This window comes from Parasteatoda tepidariorum, chromosome 8 (assembly GCF_982258835.1).
Source record: "Parasteatoda tepidariorum strain Cologne lab strain chromosome 8, Ptep-v5.0, whole genome shotgun sequence".
NCBI lineage: Eukaryota > Metazoa > Arthropoda > Arachnida > Araneae > Theridiidae > Parasteatoda > Parasteatoda tepidariorum.
Window position 1 is genome coordinate 52529809 of NC_141762.1, and position 15775 is coordinate 52545583.

Consider the following 15775-nt stretch of genomic DNA (forward strand, 5'->3'; position numbering starts at 1 on the left):
GAAATAGTTATTTCCAATATGAATTAAACCAGTTTATAAACGATATACGATGAAAAAATTGAAGTGATCTGAGAGTTTAAGAACACTAGATATGGCTCTCTCATTTTATTTACATTCTTTTTATTTCTGTTTAAAATTTTTTGGTGTTTTAAATATGATTTCCCATGAAATTTTAAAATTAAGTGTTTATTTTGATAAAGCTAGGTTTATATTAACGTTGAATAATAACACTATAAAATATAATATACATACAAATTTTTTTAGCTTTTTTTCTCTTCCTTTCTGATTTTATGCACGTACGTTTCATAAATTGTATGCCTTATATGAAATAAAGAAAACGGCAAATGTAGATATCACCGTAAACTTCTTTTTCAGACACGTAGATACATAAATCTGTTTAATATTCCGTTGAACATAGCTAGTTATAGGTAGAGGTCTTTTGGTGATGAATAACAATGTAAGTTTAACAGATAAGGTTTGAGCTTGTTTTATTGCTTGTCTTACTTATTTTGATCGTATTACATTGATGTGTTGCTTGTTTGATAGTTAACAATTTTAGTAACATTTTGACAGGTTATATTTCATTTTCTTTAAAAATATTTATGATTTGTAACAACATTAGGGGTTCTAAAAAATAGTTTCTTTTTATTTTAAAAAATATATGCAGGGATTGGACAAAATTATAAACATTTCTGTACTTATTCTATGTAAACAATCTGTCAAATGATGAAATATCTATACCACACACTCCAATATTGAAAGTCGTAGACATTGTTATACATACTGAAATCAATATAGAAAAACAATAAAATGTATAATTATAGTAAAATGTGATATACTATATAATGGAATCAGTGCAAAAATGAGTGATTTAGATTGCATACATACCCTAATTCGTTTGTTAATGAAACATATGCGTAGCACAGAATTTAAAATAATAAGACAAATTCAAACTAGGCTTAACAGAACAGAAGTGGATACAAATTATACATTATGAAATTTTTAAATACAGTTAACAGAGACTTAAATTAAAATGTAAATATCCTTAGAACACAACTAATAATATGCATACATGTTTTAACAGCGAACTTTAGTTTCTGTAAATGAAAAACAGCACTGAAGACAACCACTAACACTCGTCAACTCTATATCGATTGTCAACTTCTGCAAATGATGTCTAAAACGCACCAACATTGATTCTTCGGAAGCAAAAACATCTTACGTGTGGTGTAAAGGTGCGTCATCTTGGCGTAAACTTTTTGCTATTAAGTGTTTAGAGCTTTCGTCCATTATTTAAGTTGTATGTGAAAGCTTGATTTAGTGTTAACTTGAAAAGAGTGTTCCTTCACATATATATTTTAGGACTTTTTGAAATCAAATTTGGTGGAATATTACATTGCAGTTTTTACAATGTATATTAAGTTGTTATAAGAAAGTTAAAAATAAATATATATGCACTTAGCTTTACGCGGCGCATATATCAGGGAGATATATAAAGAAAAATTCCCAATAAAAAAGTTCTGAACATAACTTTTATTTTATAATGCGTCTAATTTTTGATAACATTAAATTCGGAATAAAATATTAATATCCCTCATTTAAACTATTTATATCTATTTTCCCTTGTATTCATTCTAAGTTTCAATGAATTTCGTTATTTATATTGACAATACTGATTTAACCTAGATATGCAAACACGATCACATTTGTCTGATGATTCGAAAGCTCGCTATTTATCGAACGATTTGCTTACAACATTGCGTTTAAGTAATTATTAAAAAAGGTGTTTTTTGATTGCCTATTGTGATGTGCAGGTTTTGAAAAGTATTATTTGAAAGTCTTATTTAAAATCTTATTTAAGTTCATCCTTATCTTCTGACAAGTCCAATATATGTATTGTTTTCTATCTGATTTATTGTGATCTCTGTTTGGTAACCGAAATGAGTATTAACATGAAAATATGAAAGTGAAGCTATCTCTATTCTTTCTTTTAAATAGGCCCATTATTCAAATCAGACCTTCATTTGTGCACGGAGGAAAAAAGCCTAGTAAAATTGCCGCACTGTATGGTAAAGACATTTCTAACAAAAAACAACAAAAAATTCTGGTAATGATACCAAAATACACAACATTCAAACCATTTTTATGACAAAATTTTTCCGATTTTCAAAAATTGCAGTTCTTATTATCACACATTTAGTGAAAAACAAAACTGAAAAAGTAAATTTAACCAAATACATAGCTTTTAGGCCACGCTCAAATATATCATGATAAAACTAACAAATTTTACTTCATTTTTTAAATTTTATCACATATTATAAGACAGGGCTGTCCAACTGGCGGCCCGCCAACACATATCGTGCGGCCCGCCAACTTCTTATTCAGGCTGATCGGCCTCTGTTTTCCCATTAAAATGTAAGCAAATTGCTTATAATCCTTCTGTTCTATTGTTTTATAATTAATAATTCAACTATTAATTGTTATTGTATAAGAGGTTATTGTTCAACTTTTTCAAACTGCGGCCCGCCAGGTGATCAGTGACCGGAATTCTGGTCCGTGGGCTCTTTGCTGTTGGTCAGCCCTGTTATAAGACATTGCTAAATTTACCAAAATCATCTCCAAACAGCCCCAGAAACACTGTAAATTTTACCATATCTTGGTAGTTTTGACCATATTTTTTCTCACTGCGAATCAAATACGTTTTTAACAAAATACAAAATTTGATAGCCCATTGTAAACATTTTTTACTGAAAATATAAATGGAAAATTTCTATTCACGTTTACTCAACTGTGCTGTAAATTATACTAATCAAACGCTCTGCTAATTTTATAAAATTAATACTGTCTGTCAACTCAAAATCTAATTAAATAAAAAAATAAGCAATTTAAATAAAACAATGCTGTTTAATAGAAAGCGTTACTTTTTGTTTGTCTATTATTTTATACTCATTAAAAAATTTCATGAAATGATTCTTGATCAGCAAAGAGAAGCGCCTTTTTGCTCATGAGTGTTTCTTTCTGTGTCTCCCAACCTGAATTAATCTTTGTCTATTTTAAGATGTTTTTCAAGAAAATAGGTAAGGGAAAAGAGGCATCGAGAGAACAAGGCATCTCTTTGGAACACAGCTGTTCGTCGAAGAACTGTCGCATTATTTTTAGCAGGAATGACACGGATTAGACAACCTTTATCTTTTATTTTTTCCAACTAACATTTTTTGTTTTGTAACTGTCATTTTCTAATATCAAAATAACATTAGTTAATTGGTTTTATACAAATTGAAGACAGCGTCAAAGATCACATATCACACTGAGAGAAAAATAAGAGTATGGTCAAAACTACCAGAATATGGTACTGTGTTTCTGGCCTTATGGGAACATCAAAAAAGCAAAGTAATTTTACCAAGTGCTTTAGCATAACAATAAAATATCACTTTATGTGTTAAAATTTGGTAAATTTAGTAAAATGGCAATCTTAGAGCATGGCATAAAAGCCATTTATTCGGTTAAATTTCCTTTTCAGTTTTATATTTTTTACTAAATGTGTGGTAATAAGAGCTATAATTTTGAAAAAAAGGATTTCCGGTAAATCTTTGTCATACCAACAAAAACATTACCAAATGAATGGTTTAAATGCCGTATATTTTAGTTTCATTACCACAACTATATATTTTACCATATAGTACGGTAATTTTACTAGAATTTTTTTTTCTCCGTGCAAATAGAGAAAGGCTTAAGTGAATAGATATTTGAATCGCAGTAATGTATAGTTAAAAAATATGTATTCATAATGATTGGCGAAGAATTCTTAATTAATTTATCATTCATGGTCAAAATTAACATATTCATTTCAATGTGTGACAAATAGCTATAAACAGAAGTAGCAGATATGAATATATTAATGCTGTTGTCTTTTAATATTTTAAGAACAGGAAACTGTATATTATTTTCCTTCAGTCTTTTTTTCTTTTAAATTTTATGTCTTACACGGCAATAATTATTTAATGCTTTAAAAATTCTTTTTATTAGTATAATTTCATTCAAAATAAAAATAAAAATTACAATTTACAAATTATTTGGAAATTTCGAAATATATTGCGAAATTATCCGGAACACAGAATCGCAAATTGGTGCTCTTTTTCTCTTTCAGAATCGTAAAATGGTGCTCTTTTTCTTCTTTCAAAATGCAGAATTGTTAATTTGTGTTCCTTTTGTCGCTGAATTGTAAATTGTAGCTGAATTGTAAAACTAGTGCTTTTTTTTTCAATTTGAAATGCAGAATCATATATCTGCGCTTTTTCCTTCTTTCGAAATGTGCAAACTTAAATTGGTGCTCTTTTTTTTCTGAAATAGAAATACAGAATAGTAAATTATTGCTTTTTTTCCCTTTTAGTAATACAAACTTGTAAATTGGTGTTCTTTTTCTTCTCTAATTTAGGAATACAGAATCGTTAATTGGGACTTTTTTTCCTTTTGTAAAGGTGAATCGTCGGCGATATTTTCATTTTAAAATATTAATTTTTGAGGAAATGAAGCATATCGACACGTAGTCTGGGGTCAAATTACTTTACAACAGTTAGTATTCTTCTCTAAAAAATGATTAAAAAGAAATGTTGTAAAAATTAATTTCTTTAAATATGAAAGTTATTCTTAACATGACTCATATCGAAAATCTGATGCAGCATTCCTAACAATTTTCCATTATGGCATAACATCTGTAAAATAGTATTAAAATCGAATAACCGAAGCATTTTTATAATAGTAATTGGTTCTCCTTAAAAAAAAAAGTAGTTACGTATTTCTTTTTGGAAAATTGTGTTGCTTAATTGCGCTACTTTAATTTTTAACTAGCTTATTAATTAACTTCAAATTAATTAGTTAAAAAAAACTTGTTAATCATCGTAATAATTTTTTTTAACATTTATGTTTAATATAATATTTAAGATGATAAATTATGGAATTATGGGTTTTATTTAATTTATAATTTCTAAGAGTGTGCACCATTTATATTGTACTTAAAGTACATATATATAACTTTTGTGTGAACGAGTTATTTTTATATCACTAATTTTAATATTTAATGATATATCATGTTCCATTATAAAAAATAAGACCGAGTTCCTGATGCTATACGATTTAGAAATATAGTTTACATTATATTTAAGTGGAATTAGTTCTATGATATAAACTTGTAAACTTATATATTTTATCTGTGTAAAAGTTTTAAGACTATAGCATGTTGTTTTTAAGTGGAATTTATACATTTCTTTCTATTTCCACTAAAAAGCTATTTTTAGCACTTTTTTCCATTAATTTATTTCTAGTTAAACTATCTAAATTTGGAACGCAAATTTCGTTTCGGTGTTTAAAAAAAAGCTCTCAACTTTTAAAAAAGAACTGTATTGAAGTATTTCTACAAAATTCAGTGCATTTGAAAACACAGTGGAAAATAAAGATTATTTAATGCAAAACTTTCCATATATAGATATGAAACACAATTATCATTTCTTCATTTTCGTCATTAATTAACTATTTCTCTATATTACATCAACTGAGACAAAATCGCGATTTCTATTTTTCCAATCTATTTAAAGAGTGAGAGCAATAGAAGAGCTTAGATGCAGAAGATTTCGAGTAACACAACTGAATTTTAGAATAAAAAAGTACCATTATTATAGTATGTATAGAGTTTCATTTTTATTTTCATTCTTCTCATTGAATAATACAGTTTTTAATGGGCAAATGCGTTTCGTAAACAGCTGTCAGCCTGTTGCTATCTTTTCCAAAACTGATATTTTTAAATTCCTTGCTGCTTACAGTGTCACTTAGAACGTTTCTTTCACTAAGTTGCTCAATCTATAAACAATACAAAAATTCCAAAACTTTTGGCACTTTACCGATTTTAAATGATGATTGAGAGAGGCCTTTTAATGGGATTCGGCAAATTTTTCCGCCCATGATGTAGGACATTTTTTCCCTCTTAGTATTTTCATTAAAACGCGACTTAAAAGAATCGTGAATGTTGCATTCCATTCAAGTACGTCATCCACATACCGTTTGCTACCTTGCACTGCTTGTCACCGCAAACGATTATGAGTAATGATTTATCTATGATGTTTTTTATTCTAAGAATGAACCTAAGAATGAACCTCTCCAAATTAACCTTTTGACGCAGGTGGAACACTGGTGTCCCTTTTATACCTTTTTTTTCTGGCGCTCTAATGACAAGCAAAAATGCGTTTTGGAAATTTTTTTAATTATAAAACACAGTATAATAGTTACTAAAAAACTGCTAGATTATCGGAATTATATTTGTTTTAAAATATAAAATCCTAAAATAGTTTGAAAAAAGTTTTTTCATTCGTATTCAAAAATGTATCAATAATTCATGTTGTAAAATTAAGAAATTTCAATTATGAATATGTTTCTCTTACATTTAAATAACAGCAAATCAGTGCAAATTTGAAATATTATTTGTTTGGAAGATCTTTTAAAGCAGAAAAAAGCACCGATGTTTTATGCTATTTTTTAAAAACAATAAATTATTGAAATGATGAACATTAGGATTTTTTTACCTAAATTAATACAAAATAATGAAAAAAATGATGAATAATATGTTTAATAGAAATACTGAGTCAAAGGTTTTAGGTTGCATTAAATTTGAACAATATAAATTTTGAATCGCTACAAATTTTTCAAACAGGTAACACTGCAATAATAAAAAGTTCCAATATTAATATAATCAATTATTCGTTCTAGGTTAGACTATTAAAAACCATTTATAAGGCTATAATTGTTTTAAAATGCAGTTTTTAAAATTGAACAAATGGAGAGGAAAAAACAGGTTCGACGGAATTAGTGTAATAAAATATTGTAATATTTTAATCTTTAATTTCATATTTCTTCCTTTTTTTCTTCTTCAATTAAGCAACATAGAAAACGATATATTAATAAAAAACTTTCTTAATTTTCACAATGACTCTTTAAGTGAGTTATGCATGGAACTTAATAATTGCTTCAGATATTTTTTAAATACAAATTTAGTTAATCAAAATTGAACCCGTTTTCCTTAATATCACTTCTAATCTATAAAAACAATTACGCCTGTGAGTGATTTATATATTTTATGTACTGTTACTATAAGTGTAAAAATAACTATCCCACATTAATCAAAATGTGACCACTGGTGTGGCATTTTAAATCCTGTTTTTTCCCCAAAATAACAATCGTGTTCCTGTTCCTTTATGAAAGATATCCTTTTAGGATATTAAATTTTTATTCAATTTGTAGAGCTGGAAATTGATGAAAGTGAAATAAAATGATCACAAGGTAATACGAGTTATTACCAACGTCAAAACCGTAATAGCATTTTTTCTTTTGTTGAAAAGTTGCAAAATCGTCACTACTACTCCCGGGTTTTTTCAAACGATTCACCAAGAATATTTTTCAGCCTAACCCTGTCGTGGCCTTCACTTGAATTTAATTCTATTTCCTCATTTGAATACAGTTCTTTCTGGTGAAAGAAGTTAACCAATTCAACTTTAATTACATTCTCAGCTTGAAGACTTTGTTCTTCGCTCGAAATCCTATTCTGTGTCCTAAAGTGCTGCTTCAACAGCAAGTTATGCCACCCCCTGTTATTTTCCCTACAATGATTCTGTTATTTTTTTCTTGGACAAAAACTTGAAATGATTCTACATTTTGTGATTATTAAAATGCTGTTACCATTTTTTGATGCTTGTTGAACTAAAATATCGGTTTAAACTTGCTGCCTCGCGTGTAAAATCGAACAACTATAGTATCGAGAAAATTAAGCATTCTAAAAGCTTATTAATTAGTACTATAGCTCAAGTAGGTCCGAAAAATTTTTCAATTTAACATTTTAAAAATGTGCTTCAAATTTGCACGATATTATGATGCAATAGGTATCAATATCTTTTTCCACCGCTTGAATTATTTTCCTGAAATTTTGCTTTATTGGACTGTAATAAATGTTGGCATATAGTTACCACCGTTTTTGTTGTTGTGGGAAGCTAAATTCATTTTTAAATACCGAACTGTAGTTATCGTTCAAAAAAATTATTTATAATTGATAAAATAATAATTGTTTGAAAGAATTAGCATGAATATATTACTAAAAATGTTCTTTTTTTAAGCGAAACGATTTTTCTATCGCTATTAAATTGTTTCGAATGAGCATGAAAGTATATGCTGTCAGTAAAAAAAAGAAGCAAAAATGAATAAATAAATAAACAAAACAATAACAGTAAAAATTATATAATAATGTAGCTACATGCACTGTAAAAAAAATTTAGCTTACTTCAAACATCAAAAATGGTGGCAACTATACACTAAAAAATTTTACAGTGTATATTCTACAGTACTATCCGCCTATGCCTTTTCATGATATTTACTGTTTTTTGAAAAAATATAAGTCTCCCTGCTCCCCTGAAATTTTTTTTGATCTCCGTTACCTCTAATTTTTTTAATTCTATTTTTGCATATTTTTCTTTCTTCCTGTTATTAACTTTATAGCTCCATTTTATTTTTAGAGCGAATACTTAATGTGGTTTGAATATAACAGCTTTTAACCCTTGTGCCATTTACTTTATGTTCGATTGAATTCATTTACTAAGGCGAACACTTTTATCACCAACTTGTAAAAATCGCATCAGTTTTATTTGATATATTTGCATTTGCAACTAAAATTAGCCTTCTATTAAAGTCTATGTCTTTTCTGTTTAACATAAAGTAATATTCGATAGAAATAAAAGTAAATTATTAGTATTCTTTTTATTTATGTTCATTTGAAACCGAATTACCATAATAAAAAAAACTTAAAAAGAAAAAAAACTGTTGGTGAAACAGTTTTAAAAACAAGCACTTAACATATAATGTACTCAGATTCTTTTTAAAACCTATTACATCATTTTTTAAATTTATAAATATAATTTTTAATGAACTTGTATTATCACGGTACAGCAGAGAAGGATTGATCATACATATAGACATTCTAAAGTTTTAAAAATTTGAGAAAATCTTTGAGCGTAACAATAATTATGCCCATATTTCATGAGTACACTCTCTTACCTTTAAAATGCATATACGTAGGTATCATTTTATTTAATTTTATTACCGGCGTTGAACAGTCGATCCGATTCTGAGTCTACAGCTACCTGCGTTCATCTCCGTAGTTTGTATGTTTTGAACCCAACCCAGAAGACAAGAGAGCCCCTGGATCAAATATTGGGAAAAACTAGCCTTTGAGAAGAGCTTTTTGATGGAACTACGCCACATTTGCGTTACACGGAGAGGGAAAATACGAAAACCTCCCACAGTTAGCCCGACGCAAGGAAGATTCTAATCTATGATTCATTTACCACTGAGGATATTTTACGTCAGCACTGTGGTCGGTGCAGACCGGGTGCGGAATTCGTATCGACCAGCCAAGGCTGGAATTCGAGCCCGGATCAACTCGTTAGGAGGCGAGTGCTCTATTCCCTGAGGGCCCACGGCTCATATAGGTATCATTATTACTATGCCTATATTTATTTCACCTATAGCTTTATTATACAATTTTAATGTTGAAGGTGGGCCCCTTATGGGTTTGGCTCAGTTACTGATCATTAAACTATTTCGTTTGTGTTTAAAAGTATTGTTTTACATGTCAGGAATTTATTATTTATTTATGATTTTTTTATGAAATTTTTTTATTCAAAATTAAACACTAAATTGAACAATTCTGGCTTTCTTTTTCATAAATATAAACTAGGATGTACCTTTTTATCCGGACAGCTGTCAGTTATCTCGTTTTCTTTCTTTTTTTCTTTCTCGTAACCCCCGATCCTCACCATGAATGAGTTCAACAGACGGAAGTGACGTGTTTAGCGTTCGTATAAATAGATAATCACGTTCAAGTGTTGAGTCATATTGTAGTCACTTTTACATCGTGGATGAGGTTTCGAATCCGTTTTTACTCTATAGAATCACGATTGTTGATGAGTGTAGTCTGTGAAGTCATCACTTTTCTGTCATATTCGGGAGCAACAGGTGCCGTGATAAATTCAAACAATCTTTTTTTCCCCTCCTTCTCATCTTCGCTATTAATTGCGTGTAGCACTAAAATGATTTATAATTCTGGAGAGTTGCTTTACAGTTAGCAATCAGATCTCAGTTTCTTCTGTTATTGTTAAAATTTGTAAGTAGACCCATTTATTATATTTTAGTGCTCCTTTTTTGAAACCTAAGATTACTCATGCTAAAAGTTTAATGGCCCATATATTCTAATAAATACTAAATTATAAGATCCTAATTGTCTCCTATATTTTAATCTAAAAGTAAACGCATTTACTATATTTTAGCACTTCTTTTTTAAACTTAAGATTACTCAGGATAAAAGTTTAATGGCCTATATATTCTTAGAAATATTAAAATATCAGATCTTAATTGTCTCCTATATTGTTGGTTGACAGTTAACAGATCTCAGTTTCTTCAATTATTTAAATTTATTATATTTTGGCACTTCTTTTTGAAACTTAAAATTACTTAGGATAACAGTTTAATATCTTAATTATCTGTTGTTTTTTATAAAAATTGTATAAATAAAAGTTTTTACTATATATTAGTGCTTTTAGGGGCTAAAGATTATTGATTTTTACTATATAAGGTATTATAGCACACGTATTTCTAAAAATATTAGAACATATCAGATCTTAATTTTCTTCCATATTTGGTTAAATGTATAGGTAGATCCCCTCGCTATATTTTAGTGCTTTTTTTAGGCTGTCCTAGATTACTTAAGATAAAAGCTTAATGTTACATGTCTTCCTAAATATATTAGAAAATCTTAATTTTCTACTATAATTGGTAAAATGGGTAAGTAAATTCATTTACCGATATTTTAATGCTTCTTTTGATATTTAGAATACCGATTATCACAAGATAAAAATATTAATGACTCATGTATTCTTAAAAATATTAGATCAAGCCACAATTTTCTTCAACAATTGTCACTATTTGTAAATAGATGTGCTTAATTCATCCTATTTTTTCATTTACTTGATTTAATTAATTATTATAGAGATAATGTCCTATAAATAAATTCGTAAAATATTCGAGGTTATGAAATATTTCTAAGTGGGATGAATTATTCTGGTAAATATACCTTTTTAAAACAATTGACTGCCTAAAGAAGATAATCCATCAATTTGGAAGCAATTAAAACAATTTTTCCACAATTGACACAGTATTTTTGGTTTTTTCCGAAAATACAGATTTGTAACATACCCCCTTTTAACAGTGACAGCTTCAATTATTATTAACTCAAATAATAAAATTATAATAAAATCATACGATAATAAAATTAATATTAAATTCAAGTTTGCTGTCATTCATTTGTCTTACAGTTGAAAAAGAAAATAAAGCACTGTTAAATATTTTTACCTGTATCAGAGTAAAACATCTTTAAACAGACCTGTTTAAAATAATTTATAATAAATGAGTCCGAAGCAGAGAAGAAATTCTAGATTATGTAGGGGTATAAGCTGTTAAATGCTTTCAGTAAAACGAAAAAAAATTTTTTTAAATATTTTAATTGGTTTTAGTTTATTCATCAAATACTGTATTTATAGGTACAAGCAAAACTGAGAAATAACAGTTGCGTTATATTTCGTATAAAAGTATAAATTAATGATCAGATTTTACATATTTGATCAAATGTTACGTTTTGAACTACCGGTGAATAAATGTTAATGAAAAATAGTTCAGGTGCAAAATGCTAAACATCCTTCAAATATGATTCTTTTTAATTTGCAAGCTGTTTATATATATATATTTTTTTAAATACAATGAAAACTGTGCATTTTGATCGATAATGGGATCGATGATGAAAGTGGTAAAAAAATAATTCAGGTGCAAAATGTTTAACATCTATTGAATTTAATTCTTTTTAATTTGCAAGTTGTTTATACTTTTATAAATACAATAAAAACTATATATTTTGATCGATAATGGGATCGATGGTTTATTTGGACAAGTAGTCAATTTATAATGGGTGAAATTATTTGTTTTACCTGTTCGGTATTATTCCGTTACTACAATTTAGATGATCAACTTACAAAGGTGGTCAACTTAACAGGTTTTACAGTATTTAAATTTTTTCTTCTTCTTTTTTTCGCACAAAAATAAATAATAATATACTAGTAAAAATGATCGCTTATGTCTAATAAGTATTTGTACTGCCTAAATATATTTTAGAGGTGATCGTTTTGTTTGAAAAAAAATGTAACTGCGTGCATATTACTGAATTATAAGATAATATAAATTTAGAGGGCTATAAAAATACCTTACTGATGCCGTGTTACTGTAAAATAACAAAAATTAATTTATATACTCTGAACTTAAAAAGCAACCAAACTTTGGTGATAAAACTTTCAAATTTTGTACTTGTAAATTGTTTTTAGAATATTTCACATGTTTTAAGTCAAAATATGAGCTGCTTTTATAAAATATGATTTAGCGCTCCCAAGAATATGGAATTCAATCTACATAAGTAAAATATTGGAAGTTCATTAATTTATTTTTTAAAATAATTTTCGTGTGCATATGTGGGCCAAATGTAGAAAACCCCAAATTGCGTCAATAAGTTTTTAATATTTTTTAAGTAGTGATTTTACTATTTTATTTTACTACTGCACCCAATTTATTACTGACCCAATTCTGAATTTACAACTATCCATGTTCTGTCAGTAGCCGTTTAATTCTGAACCCAACCCAGAAGACAAAGGAACTCCAGTATTGGGACAAACTTGCTTTCGAAAAAGAATTTTTAATAGAACTAACCCAAATTTATGTTACATGGAGAGGAAAACCGCGAAAACCTCCCAAGGTTAGTCCGACGGCATAGGTTTTCCAACCCATGATCCGTCTACACCTCAGGACATCTTACGCACTGTGATCGGTGTGACCTGGGACCAGAATTCGTATTAACCAACCACCTCTGAGATTCGAACCTGCGTGATTTCATTGGGCAGCTGACGCTTTCTGATATGAGTCGCAGTGTCTCTGATTTTAATATTATATATTTTTAGTCGTAAAAAAAATTCAAATATAATACTGAAAATATTTTTTTTCACTTATAGGGTTGTGAGACGGCTTCAGCCGAAGCAGGTGACTCGACCAAGATGATGTCCACAAATGGCGAGCTGGGATCCCTTGTGGACTTCAACAAAAAGGCATCTGCGGCCACCATTATCAACAAGATCAATAACTCCACATACGCATCCTCATCTTCATCTGAAAAGATGCTTAAGAGCAGCTCTTCATCCACTAGCAGCAGTTCCGTCCTGAGTAAGAAAGCTCAAATACTCCATCATGCAATGTCCACCCAAGAGTTGAAACAGCAGCAGCAAGCCCAACAGCAGAACGAATTGTTTCAAGTGAGAGTTATTTATTATCATTAAGGGTAGTATTACCCTTCATGGTATATTCTTTTTCAACTACTTCAGTAATTTAAAATTTAAAGTATAGAAAAAATTACTAATATTACTGGGAACTTTTTTTCCCTGTTGCATTGGATTCTTTAACGATCTAGGATATTTTCAAATCTGCACTAGGTTTCAGCTACGTTTCTCTCTTCAAGCTACAGTTTTTTTAAATATCGCGTTTAGTCCATTTTTGGCCGAAATGTACGAGTTTAAAGACGCTATGTGTAACAGGAGGTGGCGTATATCTCGCGATAAACTTCTAAGAGAGTTAAAAGGATACCATTACCAAGGGAGAAACTTTTCTTCGTAAATTCTCCTTCACCTCCATAACTAATTTAAACTTCAAAGTATAGAAAAAGTGAGTTCAGACAAACCTAGTGTAAGCCGTGAAGTTTCAAATACTGAAATTATCAAAATGAAGATAAATTATGAGAATAGTATGACGCAATGGAGAAGTTATCTTACAATAATTTGCTTGCATTTTTATATTTTGAAAAAAGTTTTGACCAATTGAAATTTCATGGCTTACTCTAGGTTTGCCTGAATTCATTTTTTTCTTTCTCTTAAATTTTAGTTCAGTAGTAGAGATAAAAGAGATTTTGCGACGAAAAGTTTCTGCCGTGATATGGCGTCCTTTTAAGGCATATCATTCTGTTAAAACAGGATTAAAATTGCATAGGAATCCACGCACGGAAACGTCGTTATACGCTGCTAAGAGCACTCCTTATTATGAACTGTCTTTTTATGTGCTTTTGAGCAGGTCATAATAGGGAACGTCCCTCACCGCAAAAGACGGCACTTCTGATCATGGGTTCCTATGCAATTTTAATCCTGATCTTAAACTGATCTGGATGGCAATTTTGGGTTTTAGCAATGAAGATAAAGAACCGCTCCATAATATTCTAATTAAAATATATGTTCAAACGCAATGCATGGCATATTTGTTCAAATTCAATATGTGATTGTTTAAATAAAATATGCTCTAAATTGTGATATATATGCAAGGAATTGTGTTAAATTATTATATTGTTTTTTTTTTTTAATTTTCTTTTTATTCTACTATGCAATGAAGCAAATGTTTCTTTATATAATTTTATGCAGGAAAACCGAAACAAATAAAGCAATTATTTCTTTATATAATTTTATGTAGGAAAACCGAAACAAATAAAGCAACTGTTTCTTTATATAATTTTATGTAGGAAAACCGAAACAAATGAAGCAAATGTTTCTTTATATAATTTTATGTAGGAAAACCGAAACAAATAAAGCAACTGTTTCTTTATATAATTTTATGTAGGAAAACCGAAACAAATAAAGCAACTGTTTCTTTATATAATTTTATGTAGGAAAACCGAAACAAATGAAGCAAAAGTTTCTTTATATAATTTTACGTAGGAAAATCGAAACAAATAAAGCAACTGTTTCTTTATAAAATTTTATGTAGGAAAACCGAAACAAATGAAGCAACTGTTTCTTTATATAATTTTATGTAGGAAAACCGAAACAAATAAAGCAACTGTTTCTTTATAAAATTTTATGTAGGAACACCGAAACAAATAAAGCAACTGTTTCTTTATATAATTTTATGTAGGAAAACCGAAACAAATGAAGCAAAAGTTTCTTTATATAATTTTATGTAGGAAAACCGAAACAAATAAAGCAACTGTTTCTTTATATAATTTTATGTAGGAAAACAGAAGCAAATGAAGCAAATGTTTCTTTATATAATTTTATGTAGGAAAACCGAAACAAATAAAGCAGCTGTTTTTTTTAAATATAATTTTATGTAGGAAAACCGAAACAAATGAAGCAAATTTTTCTTTATATAATTTTATGTAGGAAAACCGAAACAAATGAAGCAACTGTTTCTTTCTATAATTTTATGCAGGAAAACCGAAACTTCTGTCGCAGTGTGAGTGTCACCAGCAATTCCAGCGCTAGTTCTGACTCCCGCTTAAAAATGGTGACCAATTCTTCTAGCCTATCTGGAGGTTTAGGACAGAGGAAGCTTTCTGCGGATGATCCCATCTCGGAAGAAGAGTTGGTCCTAAGAGAATCTTCCCCGCAGGAGATGAAATTCGAACAAAAGAGGATGAGTTCTTCATCCAAGATGAAAGTGAGCACCTCGGATGGCTACACGGCCGAGAAAATGGCCGCAACTAACCAAGAAAGGAAGAGGTTGCAATCTGGGAGTGTCAGTTATGAGGAAAAGTCTGCATCCAGTGCAATGAAGCAGAAGATTGAAACCGATGGATTTTCTGCTGAAAAGGTATTTAGAAACTTGATTGCCTAGG

General features: G+C 29.2%; 1 protein-coding gene across 7 annotated transcripts in view; it reads left to right on the forward strand.

Moving 5' to 3' along the window:
* The window catches only part of LOC107438869 (NAD(+) hydrolase sarm1), a 120568-nt gene that overhangs the window by 81589 nt on the left and 23204 nt on the right, over positions 1 to 15775 (forward strand). For 6 of the 7 annotated variants that reach the window (XM_087150316.1, XM_087150318.1, XM_087150313.1 and 3 more), the window contains 2 exons: positions 13137 to 13433; positions 15370 to 15750. In XM_087150316.1, coding sequence (XP_087006442.1) covers positions 13179 to 13433; positions 15370 to 15750 — 636 coding nt within the window. In that variant the 5' untranslated portion in view covers positions 13137 to 13178. Of the gene's footprint in view, positions 1 to 9682; positions 10196 to 13136; positions 13434 to 15369; positions 15751 to 15775 lie in introns of those variants that run through there. The other variant, XM_087150317.1, reaches the window with a different exon arrangement.